Raw genomic sequence first — 15,687 nt, forward strand, 5'->3', positions numbered from 1 at the left:
TCAAATTCATATGTTGAAGCATAATCCTGGCTGTGATGGTATGTGGAGCGGCGGCCTTTAGAGTGTGATATGGTCACGAGAGCAGGACCCTGAGGAATAGGGTTAGTGCCTGTATTAAAAGACACCACAGAGCTCTTTGCCCTGGTCACCACAGGAAGAACTGGTGAGCTGATGCCACCTAAGAACGAGGAAGCGGGCTCTCCCCAGTCACTGGATTTGCTGGTGCCTTAATCTTAGATTTCCATCCTCCACAACCGCCAGAAGTAAGTATCTGTTGTTCATAAGTCACTCCATTTATGATACCTTGGGACTTCCCTGACAGCTCAGTTAGTAAAGACTCCGCCTGCAATGCAGGAGACCCCAGTTTGATTCCTGGGTTGGGAAGATCAGCGGAGAAGGGATAGGTTACCCACTCCAATATTCTTGTGCTTCCCTTGTGGCTCAGCTGGTAAAGAATTCGCCTGCAATGAGGGAGACCTGGGTTTGATCCCTGGGTTAGGAAGATCCCCTGGAGAAGGGAACAGCTACCCACTCCAGTAATCTGGCCTGGAGAATTCCAAGGACTGTATAGTCCATGAGGTTGCAAAGAGCTGGACACGACTGACCGACTTTCACTTTGGTATAGCAGTCTCCACAGACTAAGACAAGATATAACTGAAAATTTTTTTTCATCTTTTTCCCCCTGCAATTATTCCTGATCCTGAACCCCACTGCTCAATTGTCAGGTGTGAGGGAAAAGGCAACAATCTCACAGTTGGCTAAGAAACCCTTCATTACCACAAAAGCACTGCTAAGCCAGACACCTTCACAGGGGAGTGTTTGACAAACAGGGGATGCTCACTTTTAAATGTTGTGATTTGGAACTCAGGAATAATGCCTAGAGAGTAAGGCTCTAGGTATGCTTCAGTCTACATCTGTGCAAGTAAGAAAAGATATGTATTCCCCCAGGCACATAAAAAAATCCATATCATATCCAAAGTTGAATTAATTTCACTAATGGAAAAAATGCTAATTGATTTTTGTTCCACTTATTCTCAGGTGCACACCCTTTGAGCTGGCTAGAATTCTTTTTATAAAAAGGTAAGATGTCTTTCAGAACTACTGTGATGCTTCTTTCTAAGACAGCAGTGACAAGTGTAGAACTGACTTCATTTCAGATTTCTCTGCCTGAAGCGTAGGTAAGGTCAAGTTTCTATTTGTAGTCTTATAAACTAAGGTGAAAGTTACTGCTATGTAAAATGACTGAGCTAATCTTTAAGTGCATAAATATTAATTAAGAATACATTACAGAACTTACTCTTTTGAATTTTAAGTATATGGATATTTTATTCAAGTGCTAGAAATTGAAGGTTTTATGATAATATAACATATACTTTATATAAAACTTTCAAAATTTAAAATACTCCATAAATGTAAAAATAATAAACTACTTAAAATGCCTATCCTCTCACCTTCTTAAGAAACAAACACTACATTCAAAGCTTTAGAAAATAGAAGAGACATGGTTTATATTTAGCTGCACAGTAAAAGTGCAATCCAGAAACATGGTTTTAATATAAGGACAAAGAATAAGGAATTAAACTTTTCACATTGCTTTAATTTTATGCTCCATGCTTACATGCAATATTGCCCAGCAACTTTATATTATCTTTACGGATATTTCCAATCATTAAATGTTATCATACTGATTGTTATATTTTGTTTAGGTTTTTTCCATTTTTTTCCAACCATTCCTTCTCACATTTCAGGCTTTTCTTCTGGGATCATTATCTTTCTTCCTGAAATAATTTAACTTAGAAATTACTTGAAAGTTTTAGATGGAAGTTGGTTCCCTGACTTCCTATTTACCTGAAAATGCCTTTTTGGTTGTTGTTCTTAACTTTTTAGAAGATTTTTCTTAAATACAATTCTAGTTTAGCATTTATTTTCATTCAGGTTTGAAGATTCTGTTCCCATTTCACCTGCCTTCTGATGTTGCTACTGGTTAAATAACTATCGATTCTTTCTCCTGTGTGGCAACCGTTCTTGACTCTGCTGCTTTTCAAATTTTCTCTCTGACCTCTATGTTCCACAGTTTCACTGATCGATTTAGGTGTGACTTTCATTTTATTCTTACCCCTTGGGATTCTTGGGTCTTAAAAATTGTGGAAAGTCCTGCTTCGTTATATTTATTATTGTTTTTGGTAGCATCATGTGGCATGCCGGATCTTAGTCCTCTGAGCACGGATCAAACCTGTGTCCTTGCAGTGGAAGCACGGAGTCCTAATCACTGCCAGGTAAGTACCTCATTACCTTTTAAAATATTACCTTTCCACTGTTCTCTCTATGATTTTCTTCGGAAATCTAATTTTAACCTCCATGTTGTTTAACTTCTCTTTTATTATTTTAAGTATATTCTATTAGGTCAAATTTCAGATCTAAGTTATAATTTCTCTTTCATATATTCACTCACTTTTTAACCCATTTAGCTAATTTGCTGTCAATTACTATAATTTTTAATTTAACATCTCTATCTAGAGTGAAAATAAAATAGGCAACTATCCTTAGAACATTCCTCTCTCCAATTGATCCCAGGAGATCATGTTTTACAGGAGGTTCTTTAATATAATTCTGTGGTTTCATTTTCTACCCCGATGAGGCCCTAAACTCACCAGTGTCTTCTCGGTCTGAAGCCCTAACCCCTACTGGTGAGTGACTTTAGCTCAAAGGATTTTCCTTCTGGAGAACAGCCAGAAATATATACTTTACACTTTTGGCCTATAAATTTTTCTTCACTATGTCATCAGCACAGTCATTCTTTAAAAGATAAGTATTTTTACTTCAATTCAGTATTTTTATATAGTGTGTACTGCAAGGACTTTTTTAGGGTATCAGCTCACCATGCTGTCGGAAATAAAACCTCAATATAAATTGATTTATACTAAGCATTATGTATTGATACATAAGTAAGTTGAAAATTCAACAAGTAAGAAAAAGCAAGACTATCAACACAAGGATTTTACAAAGTAAAAATTGTAACAATATCCAAATTACAAACATGACCATAATAATAACATTATTTTTAAAATAACTTCAGTACTTAGGGTCTCATTGCAGAAATACCTTCTCTATATGAGAGATATGCCATACGTTTGCAAAGAAAATGGGATTACAGTGAACAGAGGATGGTGATTGCATTTATAGTTGGCCATCCATTCTAGATTTTCTAAAAGCCCACTGTGTCCAAAAAGCAATAAGAAAGGTAGAAAGAGTGATTCTGAATGACAGGGAATGAAAAGGTAAAATATCACAGCATTAGGAAAAGCATGAATGTATAGCTTTGTTATTTTCTTTTGCCAAACTCTGAATGGAATCTTCTTTATAGTCCATGAATATCGTCTTATGAGGAATTTAAATTGTCCTGTTTCAACACAGTCACTCCAAATGGCTAAGTCTCCTGGAAAATGACACCGGAAGGCAATGATACAGTCAGAATTCTTGGTGAATATTATGAACTCTTCTGAATCTGATAACCTTTTTTGTAAATATAAAAAATGGATGGAAAATATTCAATGAGCATTTTGTCTGTAATCTCATTTCCCAGTAAACGCTGGAGATGTCATAATGAAAGAACAGATTGGACCCGTACTTACCGCTTTGGTCCCAGGGCAGTTTGGAGACTGACATTCACCACTCATTCGGTTTGGGATTAAGACATCTTCCCAGCAAGAAGGACCCTGGGAAAAAAATAAACAAAACAGGGCATTCTTGGTGCACAAATTATAAAATAAATGTACTCACTAACACATTGTACTGTTTATGTTATAAAATGATAATGAAAGTAAAATCTAGTCCAGTGATCATCAAAAGTACAGTACATAGACCTGGGGGGTTCTCGGGGCCCTGCAAGGGGATCTGCTAGGTCAAAACTATTTTCAACAACGCACTAAGGTAATATTTGGCATATTGCTCCAAATGTGTATCACATATACATGGAGTCCTTTCCCCTCGCAGTTACATTTGATTGTTTACAAACGTAATTAAATACATTTAAGTTCATTTCAGTTTCAGTTGCTAAATTTTGAATGAAAACACACTTGCAAATTGCATCCAAAAGGAGTCTTTGGGGGGCAGCAGTGAAATAAGGGGGCTTCCCAGGTGGTTAGAGGTAAAGAACCTGCCTGCCAACCAATGCAGGAAAGGTTAAAAGAGGTGGGTTCCATCCCTGGGTCTGGAAGATCCCCTGGAGGAGGGCATGGCAACCCCCTCCAGTATTCTTGCCTGGGGAATCTCATGGACAGAGGAGCCTGGTGGGCTACAGTCGACGGGGTCGCACAGAGTTGGACACGACTGAAGCCACTCAGCAGGCAAGCAGGCACATTGGAGCAGGGTCAGCAAGCCGGCAAGAGCCCCGGCTGCAGTCGGCAGGCTGAGCAGACTCCGTTATCCCCTTCTCCCTTCTGAGGCCCCGTGAGAATTACAGTTAATAATAGCACGATGTGAATCCAGGACACCAAGGAAGACAAAAGGCAGAAGACTGGGTGAGAAGAGAGTTTCATACTTTTCTGGAAATCTACCATCCGCTACAACAGAGCGACCTCTCTGCGCGCAGGCCCACAGGGAACCCAAAGAGGAAACGGAGGTGGGGGAGAAAGGCAACGGAGACCTGGAGCAGCTAACAGGGAGAAGGTTTCCTTTCAAGAAGCATAAGATCCTAAATCTTCCTGCTGGAACTGTCAGATCCTTGGCTTAGAAACACGAAATGCAATGAAACTTTCTGTGTATATGACAAATATGCACTTTTCGTGTGTTGTTTTTTTCAGGTTTCAGAAAACAATGAAAATATTTATGTAGCAATTTTGTTACATAAGTACCATTTTATCTGACAAATCCTTATGTTATACCAGGAAATTAGAGAAAGCTCCTTCAAAATTTTCTTTTTGATCTCAAACATTAACAAAATAATACAAGTAATTAAACCGAAAAGAAATCAGTTGGGTAAGAGAATTAGACATAATGAAATACATGTGCTAGTTCGTCCATGCTACTCAAATGATTAGTATTGAACGCTATTGCTGTAGCCACCCTGGACACAGAAACACATGTTCCAGTTACTTTCTGACATTATAAAGCAGATTTAACTTTTCTCATTTCTAGTTTTAGAAAACATGAATTGTTTAATCATTGTATACTATGCAGTAGTTGCATGGCTAAAGATTTATAATTAATAGTCTTCACACAGGAGAGAGAAAGGTGTCCAGACCGCAAGGTGTAAAAAGACTGCAAATCACACGGCAGCACGAGGGAGCTATGAATCAGAATGTGTCAAGGAAAGAATGAAAAGAAAATCTATTTCATCTCTCAAAGGTAGAGCACTGGAGAAAGATATCAGAAAACCCATGTCAGACAGAACAGTGTGAAATACACGTCTTAATAAAGAATTGTGTGCCTGTTTTTCAGAAATTGTTCTCCTTTTTGGTCCAATAGTAATTACAACCAAGAAAAATACACAACTTACATAAGCATCTATATCAGGACTCATTAACAATGGCCTTGTTGACGAAATGCAGGCTAGGGTTTGTTTTTGTACAGCCCATGACCTAAGAATGGTATTACATTTTTCAGTGGTTAAAAGCATAAAAAGAAGAGTATTCTGTGGTGCACAAAAAGTAAATGATATTCAAATTTCCAAGTCCAAAATGAAATGTATTGCACACGGCTGTAGCTCATTTGTGTATTATCTATGCGGCTTCTGCACAGCAAGTTCAGAATTGAGCTGTTGAAACACAGAGGAAGTGATTCAAAAAGCCTTCATATTTACTATCTGGCCCTTAATAGAAAAAGTTTGCCAATCCTTGATAGTATATAAAATGTTCCAAGTTCATAATGAAAAACATTCAAAAAACATTGTAGCATCATTTTGGCCAGCATATAATCTCATTAATTTGTTGAAGTAGTTGCATTCTGGGTCTCAAGTGAGAAATTACTTCAATTAAAACCTTAGCAGTATTGATCTGTCAAATCTGAGAACACATTGATAGAATTCAGTGATCCAAGTTGTTTGAATCAGTAAGAGAGTAGACAGACAATTATAACATCTGGGGATTTGTGTTGAGTAATCTTACAACTGACTGAAAATCATGAAGCAGAATATTATTTAAACAGATGTATATGATGCAAAAAATTAGAAAAAACTGCATGAAAAAACTGCCAAAAATCTATAAAATATGAGTCTTCAAATAGGATTTATTCTTAAGAATTTTACAACAAACCCACAAGTCATTTTGGCTCTGTCTTGTCATGTCCAATCAAGTGGGGAACTGAAGTACTTAAATTCAGGCAAATTCTTACCTGAATATCACTCTGACAAGATTCAGACAGTTAAAAGTGTTTTACACCCCCCATCCCAGATTATCTAAGTAAATTCTTTAATCTGTTCTTCATAAGTGGGCATAAACAATGCTGCTTTAAAATATTGCACATTATGTTTTAAAAAATGTTTCCAGACAGTCTTTGCATTTACAGGCTTGGAAAAGGTAATTTAAGCATTTTTACTACAATTTTGCCAATTATCACTGAATGTATTTAAAATATCCTCTTGAATGTTTCCATAAATATCTAAGTCATATAATTAAACTTTAGGGACTAAAATTATTTTGAAAATCATACTTGTTGAGAATTGGGAAAGGAGTACGTCAAGGCTGTATATTGTCACCCTACTTATTTAACTTATATGCAGAGTACACCATACAAAATGCTGGGCTGGATGAAGCACAAGCTGGAATCAAGATTGCTGGGAGAAATATCAATAACCTCAGATACACAGATGACACCACCCTTACGGCAGAAAGTGAAGAGGAACTAAAGAGCCTCTTGATGAAGGTGAAAGAGGAGAGTGAAAAAGTTGGCTTAAAGCTCAACATTCAGAAAACGAAGATCATGGCATCCCTGGTCCCATTCCTTCATGGCAAATAGATAAGGAAACAGTGGAAACAGTGGTAGACTTTATTTTGGGGGCTCCAAAATCACTGAAGATGGCGACTGCAGCCATGAAATTAAAAGACACTTGTTCCTTGGAAGAAAAGCTATGACAAACCTAGACAGCATAATGAAAAGCAGAGACATTACCTTGCCAACAAAGGTCGATATAGTTCAAGCTGTGGTTTTTCAGTAGTCATGTATGGATGTGAGAGGTGGACCATAAAGAAAGCTGAGTGCCAAAGAATTGATGCTTTCAAATTGTGGTGTTGGAGAACACGCTGGAGAGTCCCTTGGACTACAAGGAGATCAAACCACTCCATCCTAAAGGAAGTCAGTCCTGAATATTCATTGGAAGGACTGATGCTGAAGCTGAAACTCCAATACTTTGGCCACTTGATGTGAAGAACTGACTCCTTGGAAAAGACCCTGATGCTGGGAAAAATTGAAAGCAGGAGGAGAAGGGGACGACAGAAGATGAGATGGTTGGATGGCATCACCGACTCAATGGACATGAGTTTGAGTCAGCTCCGGGAGTTGGTGATGGACAGAGAGGCCTGTTGTGCTGCAGCCCACAGGGTCGCAAAGAGTTGGAAACGACTGAGTGACTGAGCTCACTGAAAGTATGTATTTCCACCTGTCATACAGTAGATCTTATTCTGTGTTTTCCTCCCTTTGATATAAAGATCTTTTGCTTCTAATAAAGCTAAGCATGGTGTTATGATTATATTACAGGCTTAATAAGGCAACCATTAAATAGTAAGCAGGGAAAATAATATGGGAAAAGATCTTTTGAATCAATATATATCCACCAAGCAACTCTTCGTTAAACAGCTCTTAAAATCTAAGAATACAGCTATGAAAAAGAGAGAAGAATCCTTTTCTTATAGCTTTTGTTAAGTATACAGAAAGGCTAATGTTGTAAATTAGCTGGGCACACATATTCAATGAATAAAATTAAAAAGGATATTAATACAAAATGCTGGTCAGATGTAAAACAAATGGAATACACATACATAGCTGCTCAGATATAAAATGTCACAGCTAGTTTAGAAATTTATTAGGAATTTTTAAAAAGTTAAACATACAACTAACAACAAGCCTTGGCCATTCCACTCCTAGATAATTAACAGGTAAATCAAAACATGAGTCCCCAAAGAGAATCATATACCAATGCTCAAAACAACTTTATTCTTAGTAGCCTCGAACTGGAGACCACCCAGATATCTATCAAACTATGAATGGATAAACAAAATGTGCTACATGCAGCCACTGAAATACTACTCAGTAATCAACAGTATTTTGTTATTTACAAATGCAGCACAATGGATGATTCTCAAAACTATGTGAAAGAAAGAAGCCAGATATGAAATACAACATATGCATGGGGCTTGCCTGGTGGATCACTCATAAAGAATCCACCTCTCAATGCAGGAAACATGGATTCGATCCCTGATCTGGGAAGATTCCCACATGCTGCAGAGCAACTAAGCCAGTGCGTCGCAACTACCGGGCCCAGGAGCCACACCACTGAGCGCATACGCTCTAGAGCCTGTGCTCCGCAACGAGAGAAGCACCACAATGAGAAGCCCTCACACCACAACAAAGAGTAGCCCCTGCGTGTTGCGACTAGAGAAAAACTGGAGCAAAACTGAAGACGCAGTGCGAACGAAATAAATAAAATGATTTAAAAAAACAATATATACTAGATTCCACTTATATAAAATGCAAACAAATCTAAAGTGGCGAAAACAGAAGAGGGGCATCTTTGAGGTGGGGGCGGATGGTGGAATGGGCTGCAAGAGGGCATGAAGAATCTTTCGGGGGTATTATGGGCTGAGTTGTGTCCTCTCAAATTGAATATGCTAAAGGCTTAACCCTCTGTAGAATGTGACTGCATTAGACAAGAGGGTCTTTAAAGAGGGAATTAAGGTAAAATGAGGTCATTATGGTAGACTCTAATTCAATGTGACTGGTGTCCTTAAAAGGTGTCTCTAACAAATGGGCCTGGGACATAGAAGAGAGAAAACATCCCATGAACACACAGAAGAAGACAACCATCTATAAGCCAAGGCAAGAGGTCCTAGTAGGTACCAGGCTTGCTGACAACTTAATTTCAGACTTCTAGCCATCAGAATTGTGAGTAAATGAAATTCTGTTGTGTAAACCACACAGGCTGTGGTACTTCATGATGGCACATCTAGCAAACCAAGACAGAGGTTACGGAAATGTTCTCCAGCTTCATCGTGATGGTGGTTTTGTGGGATTATATACTTGTCAGAACTCTTCAAATTATACCCTTCAAATGGAGACAGTCAATTTTACACAAACTATTTCTCAGTAATGTGTAATAGGAAAAAATGAACTGAGAAACTGCCAAGGAAATTCTGTGAGGGAAGTAGAAGCTTTGCATTAAATGGTGCTTGACCAATTGAATATGAATATCTAAATCCCTTCTTCACGCCATACAGTTTCTAGAAGAAAACAAATGAAAACATCTTTACAACCTTGAAACAGATAGAACTTTTTACAAGGACACTGGAAGCTCTAACCATCAATGAAAAAAATTACGAACTGAACTTCAATGGAAATTATAAAAACAACTTCTGATCACCAAAAGACACTTGTGAATATGCAATTCACAGACTGGAGGAAATATTTGCAATGCATACATCTATGAAATAATATCTAAGCTATACAGAGAACTTCAAAAAATAGCACCAATTTTTTCATGTATGACAAGCATGTAGACAAGCATACCAATTCAAAATAAGAAAAATACTTACAAAAGAAGACATACAAATGGTCAATAATCATATGAAAACATAGTCAACATCATTAAAAATAAGGAAAATGCAAACTAAAATAAAATACATTTTCAATGGTTTCACATCTTAGCCAGTACGATGGCTAACTTTTTTTTTTTTAAGGTGGATAATCCTAAGGATTGACTAGAAGGCGGCATGAGGAATTCTTTTGGAAATGTTCTGTACTTTGATTGGAGTAGTAGTTACATGAGTATGTATTACTGTCAAAGCTCATAGAACTGAATCCTTAAATTCGGTTCATTTTATAAATTGTTCCAAAATTTAGAACAAGGAACTGAATTTTCACCTCTCCTTATTCAATAAGGACTTACTGACGCCCTGCCTCTCAGTAGCTCTTCAACCTTAGAGGATTTCCTGACCATTCAGGGATCAGCTGGCCCAGGACAAACGGAGAAATAACATACCTTACCTCATAGGGGTGTTGCAAGAATTAAATATAAAATGCTGAGGCCACTGCCAGACACACGCTACATTCTCAACAAAAGCTAGCCATTTCTGTATTAACCATTCAGCACCCAAACGTGATGAAGGGGTGGGATGATTAGGGACCATCGCCAGTATGGTTTAAAGAGCATTAATGCATGTAATTAAATTATTTTAAATTAAAAAAAAAAAGTATCTTTACTTCTTCAGTAATTTCCCAGTGTAGACTCTAGAGGCAATAATCTGTAACTTTTGTCATAGGATAATCCAAGCCACTGACAATCAACAAAGACCAGTTCTGTGGCTCTGAACGGCTTGCTAACATTCATCACCAAGCTACAGAATTCTTAAAGTGAAGGACCACATCCTACTTATATCTACATGCTTTGATGTGAATAGCGAAATTCGGTATGTAAACACACTGAACATTCAGATACATGTTAACTGAATCGGGCTTTACTTTTCTCTTCTTTATATTCTCATTTGCATACTATAAAAAACTGAAAGATCTATGTTTTTCAAAGTTGTGTTTTCTTTTAAAGCAGACTTTTTTTTTCCCCTAATGAATTGTGTATAGAATCCAAAGTAAAAAACAAATAATGCAGGCCTATTCTACTTGGAGAAAAAGGATGGGCCCCCCAAACTCTTGATGCCTATTGGTTGGAGCTCTCCTGCAGTTCCTTGCCACGTGGGCTTCCTAAATGTAGCTGTTTATTTCATATGTTAGCAGGAGAATATCTGCATAGACTCCCTAAATGCAGTCTCCTGTAATGTAATTAATGGAAGTCTTACATATTAATAGCATGACTGGGGGAGTGGCAGGTATCTCATCACTTTCGCCATCTTCTCTTGGTTAGAAGGAAATCAGCAGAACCCCCCACATTCAAGAGGAAGGGATTTCAGAAAAGCATGGACACTACGAGAGAGAGATCACTAGAGGTCGCCTCCTTGACTGTCCCTACCAAAGCTGTTTCATAGATGAGGAGAAAGACCTTTCATAACAAGAAAGTTTAAGAAATGATAAGTGCTGGGAAAACTAAACAGCTCCATCTAAAAAAATAAAATTAGAACATTCTTACACCATACACAAAAATAAACTCAAAATAGATTTAAAGCCCTAAATGTGAGACCAGACAGTACAAAACTCTTACAGGAAAACATAGGCAGAACACTCTCTGACATAATTACAGCAGTGTCTTTGTCAATCCCTATCCCAGAGTAATGGAAATAAAAATAAGCAAATGGGACCTAATTAAACACAAATATCCTTTTTGTTTGTTTGAACTCAAAACCTTTTGCACAGCAAAGGAAAGCATAAGCAAAATGAAAAGACAGCCCACAAAATGGGAGAAAATATTTACAAATGATGTGACCAGCAAGGGATTAGTCTCCAAAATTTACAGCTTGTGCAGCTTTATATCATCAGAACAACAACCCAATCAAAAAAGAAGCAGAAGACCTAAACAGACATTTCCCCAAAGAAGACCTACAGATGCCAAAGAGGCACAGGAAAAGATGTTCAACCTCACTGATTATAAGAGAAATGCAAAAAGCCACAATGAGTGATCGCCTCACAACAGCCAAAATGTCTATCATCAAAACGTCTGCAAATAGGAAATGCCGGAGAGGGAGTTAAAGGAACCCTCTTACACTGTTGGCAGGAAGGTAAATTGGTGCAGCCCATATGGAGCACAATACGGAGGTTCCTTAAAAAAACTAAAAATAGAGCTAACATATAACTCTGCAATCCCACTCCTGAGCTCAGGTCCGAAGAGAAACATGGTCCAAAGGGATACATGCATCGCAATGTTCATTGCAGCACTGTTTACAATAGCCAAGACATGGAAGCAACCTAAATGTCCATTGACAGAGAAATGGATAAAAAAAGAGGTGATACACAGATACAATGGGACATTACTCAGCCATTCAAAAGAATGAAATAATGCCAGACAAAATCCACACAGTACCACTAAATCTGCATGCTCTCTGATAATGCCTCAGTGTTCATCGGGTCACAAGCATAAGCATAAGGTATCTGCACCCACATGTAGGCTTATCAATGGCTTCCAATTATTTAATATAATTTCTTTGACCTCAGAAAGGCACTTTGCAGCTCTTCTAGAATTTGAAACCACTACCATCTCCAGTCATTGTTCTTAAAATACATTCATGTGATGCAAATTTTAAGTCACTGAAGTCGTTATTAGTTCATTCAACAAATTATGTACTCCGTATGTTAGTCCATGGGGTCACAAAGAGTCGGACATGACTGAGCGACTGAACAATAACAATAATGGGACAGATATCTTGCTGGCCTGGAGATAAGACACTGAACAAGTCTTTTATATTTAAAGGGACAAAAGTGATTTAAGAAATAATACATATATTTTTTAGGGTACATAGGAAGAAACCCTGACCTAGACTGTTAGAAGGAATATTGTTTAGGCTGAGACCTGAGGAAAAAAAAATAAGAATCAGAAATGAAAAGCAAAACTCCACAACAGAAAAGGTTTTGAGCAGGGAAAACAGAACCAGTCACTAGAACTAGTCACCAACCACTAGACTGGTTGTGGGATCTGTGTATACTTTCAATGAGATGGTATCAATAATCAATCCATGAATAATCATTTACTTTGGTGCCTCCTAAACATCTTAATCTACAATGCTTGAAATTAAGATTCCACTAAAATGTTTATTTTGAGGACTTCCCTGGTGACTCAGCTGGTAAGGAATCCACCTGCAATGCAGGAGACCAGGGTTTGATCCCTGGGTTGGGAAGATCCCCTGGAGAAGGGAATGACTACCTACTCAAGTATTCTGGCCTGGACAATTCCATGGACTGCATCGTCCATGGGATTGCAAAGAGTCGGACATGACTAAGCGACTTTCACTTTCAAAATATACATTTAAACATAATGAAATGCAAAGCACTGATTTCAAAGAGATGGGGATACCAACATGACAAACAGTGTCTTTGTACTTTTGAGTGAGAGCGACTGGATTTCAAATCCAACAGTCATTACCAGATATGTAACAACAGCTGTGTGTGTTAGTCACTCAGCTGTGTCCGACTCTCTACAACCTCATGGAGCCCACCAGGCTCCTCTGGTCATGGAATTCTTCAGACAACAATACTGGAGTGGGTTGCCATTCCCTTCTCCAGGAGATCTTCCCAACCCAGGGATGGGACCCATGGCTCCTGATCAGCAGGAGCTCTGGCACTGCAGTCAGATTCTATACTGTCTGAGCCACCAAGGAAGACCATGTAACAATAAGGAAGTTAAATAATCAGAACATCAGTTTTTTACATGTTATGTGAAAAAAATGGCAGCTGTACCTGTATCATGATGAACGTGAGAGAGTGAAAAAGGTGGCTTAAAACTCAATATTCAAAAAACAACAATCATGGCATCTGGTCCCGTCACTTCGTGGCAAATAGATGGGGAAACAATGGAAACAGTGACAGACTTTATTTTCTTGGGCTCCAAAATCACTGCAGATGATGACTGCAGCTATGAAATTAAAAGATGCTTGCTCCTTGGAAGAAAAGCTATGACCAACCTTGACAGCATATTAAAAAGCAGAGACATTACTTTGCCAACAAAGGTCCATCTAGCCAAACCTATGGTTTTTCCAGTAGTCATGTATGGATGTATGAGATGGACTATAAAGAAGGAAAGCTTAGCACCGAAGAACCGATGCTTTTGAATTATGGTGTTGGAGAAGACTATTGAGAGTCCTTTGAACTGCAAGGAGATCCAACCAGTCCATCCTAAAGGAAATCAATCCTGAATATTCACTGGAAGGACTGACGTTGAAGCTGCAGCTCTACTACTTTGGCCACCTGATGCAAAGGACTGAATCACTGGAAAAGACCCTGATGCTGGGAAAGATTGAAGGCAGGAGGAGAAGGGGATGACGGAGGATGAGATGGTTGGATGGCATCACTGACTCGATGGACATGAGTTTGAGCAAGCTCAGGGAGTTGGTGATGGACAGGGATGCCTGGCATACTCCAGTATATCCAGTCGCAAAGAGCTGGACATGCATGAGTGACTGAACTGAACTGACCTACATCATAGGGTTGATGGCTATATGAGGTCAAGTACTTATGACAGTGTGAAGTGTTAGTCGCTTGGCAACTCTTGGCAACCTCATGGCTGACAGCCTGCCAGGCTCCTCTGTCCATGGGATTTTCCAAGCAAGGACACTGGAGTGTTTGCCATTTCCTTCTCCGGGTGACCATTCGGACATAGGGATCGAAGCCGGGGCTCCTGCACTGCAGGCAGGTTCTTTACCAACTGAGTTAGTTGCTACATCAAAGTACTTACACACTTGAATACTCAGTACTAACACTTCAATATTCAAGTACTTATACTTGAACAATTAATATTCAATAAATATTAGCAGGTACTGCTTAATAACTCTAATTGGATAAAAATGGGATCATGGAAAGAACACCCCAAAAGGGCAGAGATTCAGAAGGTAATTGTTCTAGATGTAATTTGACTAGAGTTAGGGTGATCAGTTTAGACACAGTTTAAACATCTTTATGCCTTAATTTCCTATCTCTAAATTGTGAGTAATAAGAGCTCACAGTCAAAGAAGATAAAGAATGAGCTAATTACTCTGAAAATCCTTTATAACAGGCATTCAGCGATAAGTGAGGGGACAACTGGAGCTGTGAGCATTTTTAGACAGTATAATAGTAGAAAGCAGTGGACTCACACAGTAACCTCTTTATTACTGCCCCAAACATAATGCCACGTCCAAAGAGAAGAGATGGTTGATACATAATGACGCAGCTGCTGCTGGGATCAGCAATTAAGCAGAGCAAGTGTCTATGCTTGTATTGATTACCCAATGCTGCCGAGTTAACTCAACAGCTGTTTAAACAGAATATCTCAGCTGGTCTTAAAGATTTTCCCCTAAAACTGGGGTATCTGTATCGCTTATGAGACATAATTGGGCATGATTTAGTATAAAATGAATTTCCTTCCATTACTAAAACATGTTTCATATCATAAAAAGCAAGCATTTCATCACCTAATATTCAGTAACATACTTCTCCCCTCCAAGGAAATTACTACAAGACAGAAACATCACATTTCTACAAACAATCTGCATCATTGTAAGTGAAACAACTCTTGGTCCACCGCACTAGAGCCCTGCTGAGTCTGACACAGTCAATCACTGTCATTATTTATCGAGAGTCCTTCATGTAGGGTGCCATTGTGCTAAATGCGCTAAATGTTAAACAGCATGGTTATTCCTTCACAATTTCCCGTTACCAAACTATTTCTGAATCACAAGATGCCCTCAATTATACTACCAAGTGTTGACAGGTCTGCTGCAGGCACATCACAGAGATAGCAGGATTTAAACAGCTGTGATTTTTTTTTGTCCTATTTCATAGAATTGAAACAATGGAGACAAATAAAGGCTTACAGTGATTCACTTTTATGCACTCTTAACAGAT

At 38.4% G+C, this 15,687-nt stretch overlaps 1 protein-coding gene across 50 annotated transcripts in view; it reads right to left on the reverse strand.

Annotated features, from left to right (window-relative positions):
* Positions 1-15,687, reverse strand: part of PRKN (parkin RBR E3 ubiquitin protein ligase) — a 1,227,412-nt gene that overhangs the window by 661,292 nt on the left and 550,433 nt on the right. For all 50 annotated transcript variants that reach the window (XR_015133424.1, XR_015133426.1, XR_015133425.1 and 47 more), the window contains one exon: positions 3,633-3,716. Coding sequence is in view for 45 of the 50 variants with exons in the window: in XM_086318619.1 (XP_086174745.1) it covers positions 3,633-3,716 (84 nt within the window). In the remaining 5 variants the exon portion in view is untranslated. The remainder of the gene's footprint in view (positions 1-3,632; positions 3,717-15,687) is intronic.

This window comes from Bos grunniens, chromosome 9 (genome assembly GCF_055505025.1).
Source record: "Bos grunniens cultivar Pamir isolate PY7600 chromosome 9, Bosgru_T2T1.0, whole genome shotgun sequence".
Lineage (NCBI taxonomy): Eukaryota > Metazoa > Chordata > Mammalia > Artiodactyla > Bovidae > Bos > Bos grunniens.